Below are 7,430 nucleotides of genomic sequence, written 5' to 3'. Positions count from 1 at the left end.
ACCTGGAGGGAACAATATCAATTCTAAAGCCGGAATATTTTTCGTTCAGTCTAAAAATCTAATAATTCGAACATATTAAGCGAATTATTGTTCACCTGATTTGGGAGTAAATAGTTTTCTGAAGATCTGCAGCGGAGAGAGGGCTTTATGTCCACTGACCTCCAGTCCCTTATCATGGTGCGATACTTTGCAAGCCTCGCCAGCCCCGTCACTTGACTTCCTGTTATAAGAAGTTGATATTATAGCAGAATATTGATAACCTGTTTTGCTGAATATCATGGTGATGGAATAGTAAATGTCAAAAATTTGATAAATCATATTGGCGTTTTCAATAACATCTCGTGGTATTGTTTCTAAGTTTTGTCCATAGAACAAATAGCTAAACTAGACTAATACTTAAGTTAATTGTGCTAATTAATCAGTACTATAATAGGTTCACAAAATTTATAAAATAAGTAAGTTATGTACCGATCACCATTGCTACTGTCATCGAGCTGCTTGACGGAGTTTTCTTGGGAACTCTCCACTGATTGGGCGGACAGGATGGGCTCGAGAGGCTGATGGTGCTGCAACCCCGCAATACCTTCGGGAATGTACCTCTCTTAAACTGGTTTAAATGATTCTAGTAAACCTGCTTAACAAGTTGGTGTGATGACGTTTGCAAATGAGAAATGTTTAGTAACTTACTGGTTGACTGCATGAACTCTGCGACGTCCAGAGGTTGCGTGACTAATGCACCTTGGGAGCAGTAAGGTCTGATATGGATTGAGGGGAGACTGCCCTGAGAAATATAGAACTATAAGAGATTTTTCATATGGTTTGCTGGAAAATCTCAACAATTTAGGTACTTTCCATACGTTGAGACACCCGTTTGATCCATGATGTTAATGCTAAGTGGCCTAAAATAAAGGAGCATTAATATTATTGAGTATATAAACGTGATGAAGACCAATACCTGGGAGGACATGCTGAGGCGTCTGGACCTGTAACCGAAGTCGGGGAGGGGATCGAAGGATTTAGATAAACGGGGAGCCATCCTTGGCGACAAATCTGGAACTAGCTTTAGTTTCCCTGAGAGGCGGACTATCAGATGGTTTAATTGATTAGTAAATAGTTAAGTTATTAGTTCTGTAGAATCAGCCAACATTTAGCAGCTGACAAGTTAGGTTAATTTTAGGTTATTAAGGATTCTAAAAAACTCCCAGTCAAAGGGTGTTGAAATAAGAAAATTGCCCTGAGGTATTTGTCATGGTAACGTGGAAAATTAGTTTCCGGAAATAAAATAGCGAATGTTGGAACACTTATGAAAATACATGTTCAACTGTTATGCGATAACAACGCTGCAACGCGTTGGAATAAGTCGAACATGTGATTTGGAAGCGCGCATCATTAACTGTCAATGTGCCGCGCGCGACAACAAATTTCTACTAGTACATCAGAAGATTGTCTTCGCGGCTTCCATTTAACAGTGAAATGTTTTTACAGCACCAGAAGGACTTTCGGCGAATCGGTTTCAAATGAAAAGAGTGTTTTAGAGTTTTAGTGAATAACTTAGAATATATTTTTGATTTTCTCAAGATCTGACTGATAGATTTTCTTTAAACTTTCCAGATAGTTAGATATGACGGATAATGTGTGAGAGTTTGGGAGAATTTATGTGTGCCAAACTTGAGATGTAACTTCAAAAAAAAGAAAATATCCCAAATTGGCGGTTCGTAGCGGAACGCAGGCATATAACTCGAGATTTGAATATACGAGTTTCTTTAAACTTTTCAGATAGTTATAATATCATAAGACGGATAATTTGTGCAAGTTTGGGCAAATTTTTATTTGCCAAATTTGAGATACCCATTTGGAGATATTTTCTTGTGTTTGAAGTGATATCTGAAATGGAACATAGAAATTCGCCCAAACTAGCACAGATTTTCTGTCTTATGACCATAATACTATCTGGAAAGTTTCAAAAAAATCGTATATTTGGATTTTGAGATAATCGACTTTCGTCAAATATTGTTCCGCGGAACAAGTGGAACGGAAAGTCCAACTCTACAGCAAAATATGCTCCTCATAAGTTGTCAAATACAGCTTCATTCTTTAGACTTCATAAAGATTTTTGAAAGTCAAGCTTGCTTTGTTTAATCTTGCCATAAAAACATTAATGACAGGAGAGCGGATACTTACTACATGAAAATGTATCATTTGACTTGGAACCAGAGTATCAATGATAATAGTTTAATTCTTTTTTGTTGGTGAATACCTCGAATAATCGACATAATAAATCCTGCCTCCAAGAATCCTTCAAGCTTTTCTGACGCGGTAAACACTCACTATAAATGGTTGAAACTATTTAACCCCTAAAACTATAAAACTATAAAAAGAACTCATCAGGAATAAGATACTAACTTAACCATTTTATTTCGAGTTTTAATATCAGTTTATAATAGGTTGCTGGAGGTGTTTAACGTCGCTCGAACAACTGCTTTCTTGCTATTTGCCCAATAAACAAGCAGAACGCTGCTACCCTTGGCAATATCATTCAGACAAAGTTATAATATTGATTATAAGTGGAAAGCCGGAAAGGTTACGTGGACCTCAGCAACCTCAGATACGTGCATCTTTACGTTAACCACAGTACAGACTTCCAGGATCCAGAGACACATACCAACAGCATATATAGGGGACTTGGACACATACCTACAGCATATAATATAGGGGACTTGGACTCACGCCAAACACCATGCTGGAATCAGACTGGGTGGTCGGAGATCGGCAGATTCCCTTGATCCCCTGATCCGGTTTCTTCTGTTGTAGTTGGATCGAGAGGATCAAGCATACGATAATTTAATACTGTCAGTATCCGATCGAAATACCAATTGAAGTTCCCATTGAGACGTCAATCGGGTGCAAGAAATACCATATTAAGATTAAGATGATGCAATAATTAAGGCTCCTCATAACACGTCACACACATATCACGGCTAGTTTAACAGGTAGTCAGGATCTGGAAGTAGTTTAAGTGATAGTTTAGTTGGAGACGTTGTTATTATTAATAAACGCGGTCTCCAACACGACCACGTGTACTCTATTTTACGTAATGCCTCCCCCCATTACTAAGCACTGAGCTGGTGGAGTGTGTGTAACCATTATGGTGCGTTTTAAAGGCTGTAACCACTGGGCAACTTAACCGTTTATAGTTGTACTTCTCGCTTCGGTTCACCCAGCATGTATCTAATTGCCATGATTTACACTATTATAGTATTTTAAGGGCAGGGGTCCCCTGTTAAGTTGCAATTTAAAATTTGTGTAAATTGAAAACTTGCGCCATTACAGCTGTATGCTGTAATTAATGACAAGCTTACCTTGTATGAGGTTAAGTTTAAGAGTTGCTTACAGGTGTAAAATTTAATCCTCCAGAATCAACCAGAACATTTAATCTCTTAAAATGTCACTGAAAGTTTAATTCGACCGTTTACTGTGATATTGCAATGGTTACCGCATTACTGAGTAGATTTTAAATTAAAAATCCAGTTGCAATATTTTAATATCAAAATATATAGGTTCCAAGGATTAAATATTGTTTGTTGACAAAAACTCTTCGAATTAACTACCTTTCTAACGAAATAGCACCGTCAAATTGCTTCCTAAAGCCATTAGATAAGATGCTACAATCTACATATTATTACACACTCTACTAAGTACTCATTTGTCAAATTTAAATTAACAGTGTGTCTGTGCAGATATCGCTCTGACAGCTGATATTTCACACAGCTATTTAACAGGAGAGGTAATATTGCATTCAAGTACAATTTTCAATCACCCCGGTGACCTTTTTAGTGGTAAATATAGCAAATATAATCACCCCCGTCGCCTGCGCGCACTTCCAGAAGTGTTTAAATACACCTCAAATTAAAGATTGTCCACTTACCTAGATGTGACTAAAATTTGATGGATCACGCACACGATATTACTATATAAGTAATGAGACAGGAGAATGATATATACGGTGATTTGCCACCACAGTAATACTTTGTGACAAGTTCTCTCCCTCTGTCCCTCCCTCCCTCCCTCCCTCTGTCCCTCTCTCCCCCTCCCTCTCTCCCTCTCTCCCTCCCTCCCTCCCTCCCTCCCTCCCTCCCTCCCTCCCTCCCTCCCTCCCTCCCCCCCCCTCTCTCTCCCCCCTCCCTCCCTCCCTCCCTCTCTCTCTCCCCCCCCCTCTCTCTCCCCCCTCTCTCTCTCTCTCTCTCTCTCTCTCTCTCTCTCTCTCTCTCTCTCTCTCTCTCTCTCTCTCTCTCTCTCTCTCTCTCTCTCTCTCTCTCTCTCTCTCTCTCCTCTCTCTCTCTCTCTCTCTCTCTCTCTCTCTCTCTCTCTCTCTCTCTCTCTCTCTCTCTCTCTCTCTCTCTCTCTCTCTCTCTCTCTCTCTCTCTCTCTCTCTCTCTCTCTCTCTCTCTCTCTCTCTCTCTCTCTCTCTCTCTCTCTCTCTCTCTCTCTCTCTCTCTCTCTGTGGAACTAAGATCTGGTCGCTAAGCTGGATATTATTATATGTCACACTTGAAAGTGTAAAAACGCCCTTAAAAGGACTGATCAGTGGAGCTGTCACAGGGGCATCTAAATCTACGAGCCAATATAGACAGATCTAACTACACGGGGGGCTAATTTTCCTTCAAATGAAATGCAAATTTGGTGTCGTGATTCAAGTTTCTCTGTGGGATCCGTCTGTAAATTGCGTCACGTATATTATATAGACAGCACAGGCAACAGATGACAGAATGCCTGTCAAACATTCAGATATTGCATGGATTATGTCATTTTTGGGAGACCATTCGAATGTCAAGAATGTTGGCTTAATCAAGAAAATGTTTTTTCTCCGTTGGAAGATATTATGGTCTATGAAAGCAGTACGTGAGGCCTAGTTATCTGCTTGGGTCATAGTTTTTATCATGATAACGAAACTGTAGTTGCTGTACATCTCAATACTCAAATCATACCAACGATTATATGACATTCATAAAGTTGTGACTCTTTACTTTCCAGCTGTAATAACAGTAACAAATTACCCCAGACACAAAACATCTTATCCATATAACTCAATTTCATGTGTCCGATTTAACAGTTCGGGGAAAATGAGAGTATTAGTTATCTTTGATAACTAGGAAAATCACCGTGTTTAGATTAGTTTCTATTTTACTGTTTCAACCATTGACCAGGGCAGAGAAAACAAAATTCTTATCCATTAAAAAGCAACTTTTGTTTTGATCGAGAAGTTTACATCTCTCCCCTCACTCCAGACAGAGATTGCAGTACCGAGCATCACCGGAGCTTCTGCATCACGCCCCCCCCCCCCCCCCCCCCCCCCCCCCCCCCCCCCCCCCCCCCCCCCCCCCCCCCCCCCCCCCCCCCCCCGCATCACCTACAGTTAACCAAAAGAGTATTCAAATTCGCGTGTGTCTTGGAGAACGAGAAGTGGTTCAAAACAATTTATAAGATGTATGTGAGATTCGAATTCTAATATTCTACAGTACGATAATCTCAAAGTGCAGCAGGATCAGAATTATCTGACTTTTTACGAGCTCTGATTACTAATTTCTGACTACTCGCCCCCAATAGCAACTGTTAACAAGTTAAATGATTATGCCACTGCTCCTATACTGGAAGTGTAATCAGCCAGATTTAAAACCAGAATAGTTGATATTAAAGTTGGAACTGTTTAATTAAAACCAGCTCCCACGTAATGCTCCGATTTGTTATAGTTTACACGTCCAAGATCAGGAAAAGTGCCAATTAAATTATGCTCGGCTTCTTTAATTAAGGAACTCTCAAAACCTCTCAACTCTGCTATTAATAGATTCCCTAGAAATTTTGATAAATACCTACCGATATAAATAGATTGCCACAAATAATAATACCACAAGGCACAGACAGTTCAGTTGATTGGTCCCTTAAACCCGAATATAATAATAATAAGAGCTTCTGAATTTGCGTGAGAAACAACGAATTGCTTTTTATTTGTAGATAGTTTGCAATCTAGGACGCACACTGCACGCGACGCAAATAGGCAAAATATGGCAAGAATGATATCAAATGATCATTGATCAAGGATGGTTTATTCGATTTTTGCTAAGAATGTGTTCTAAGAATAACTGATTTAGTTTTAAATGTAAAGTTAAACTTTAAAAACCTTTGCTTAAGTTAATCAGAAGCGAAGATAATAAATGACAACATTGATAATGATAAGCTAATACAATCAACGCAATGCCAAGTTGATCTCTACAATGTAATAATGGCACACTAGACACAATCTAAAATATGACAAGAAGGATTGACACAAAAAGTTTAGCAGCTGGCATCCTTTTGGCTTTTATTGTATTAATTTATGATATAATCTATCATAAATCATATGTTATACTACATATTATATTGCACATAAATTATATGTAATACTACATATTATATTCCACATAAATTATATGTAATATTACATATTATATTCCACATAAATTATATGTAATACTACATATTATATTCCACATAAATTATATGTAATACTACATATTATATTCCACATAAATTATATGTAATACTACATAATATATTGCACATTATTTGCAAACCTTCAGAATAACAAGGCCGGGTTAGGGGCTGGGGTTTAGGGGAGGCTGGTAGACAGCTTGTAGACTTTGATACTGGACCAATCTGGAATGTGAGGAATGCTAGATATTTGGAAAAAAAGTAACAAGAATTATAGGAATAGGCAATTCAAATTTAGAGTAAACCTCTAAAAACACAATATGTTTTAAAACCTTCATTGCATACTTTACCGGTAGATTCTAAATTGAATAGTTTGGGATTTCCATTACATTTTATATTTATGCATGTGCCCCACGGGGATGAATTTCTTATTACCATTGATATTGTAAATATATTTCGTTGAGTAAACATTGGCTGGTACCACGGGCCAGTCCCCAACAAAAAATCTCTATAATGGTACATATAATGTATGTGTGAGCTGCTATCGAGTGCTTTAGTAATTAACTAATATACAAAATTACGACTGGAAGGAGTAACGTGTTGAGACTAATTGACTCAGGTACTCACTAAATAGTCTCATTCCTTACCCCGGGTTTAATTGAGTAGGCGGGAGAGAGAAGATCCCGAGATGACTTGAAGTCTGAGAGATCGTGCCACCGAGCTATACCATCACACACATCCAGTGTCAGGAATATTATCGCCTAGTAAATTATAATGGCGTTAATTGTTATACATATAACAGGGGTATCGAACATTTAACCTTTAATCTTTATGATGTCCACTGCTCAGATTTGGGAGATTAATAAACATCAGAGTATCAAAAGTCGCGCGCCCAAGTTTGGTTTATTGGTTACGCATCATGCTTTTACACGTGTGATAAGGTTCACTTCTGAGCACGTGTCACG

At 38.4% G+C, this 7,430-nt stretch overlaps 2 protein-coding genes across 4 annotated transcripts in view; both read right to left on the bottom strand.

Annotated features, from left to right (window-relative positions):
- The window catches only part of LOC134822730 (phosphatidate phosphatase LPIN1-like), a 582,707-nt gene that overhangs the window by 132,697 nt on the left and 442,580 nt on the right, over nt 1-7,430 (bottom strand).
- Nucleotides 1-7,430, bottom strand: part of LOC134823294 (uncharacterized) — a 28,402-nt gene that overhangs the window by 20,514 nt on the left and 458 nt on the right. For all 3 annotated transcript variants that reach the window (XM_063834707.1, XM_063834708.1, XM_063834709.1), the window contains exons 2-7: nt 7,113-7,226; nt 6,609-6,690; nt 956-1,071; nt 688-781; nt 469-583; nt 96-220 (exon numbers count right to left, since the gene is read on the bottom strand). In XM_063834707.1, the coding sequence (XP_063690777.1) occupies nt 96-220; nt 469-583; nt 688-781; nt 956-1,071; nt 6,609-6,690; nt 7,113-7,226 (646 nt within the window). The remainder of the gene's footprint in view (nt 1-95; nt 221-468; nt 584-687; nt 782-955; nt 1,072-6,608; nt 6,691-7,112; nt 7,227-7,430) is intronic.

This window comes from Bolinopsis microptera, chromosome 11 (genome assembly GCF_026151205.1).
Source record: "Bolinopsis microptera isolate Bmic1 chromosome 11, MBARI_Bmic_1.0, whole genome shotgun sequence".
Lineage (NCBI taxonomy): Eukaryota > Metazoa > Ctenophora > Tentaculata > Lobata > Bolinopsidae > Bolinopsis > Bolinopsis microptera.
This window is presented reverse-complemented; position numbering and strand designations above follow the sequence as displayed.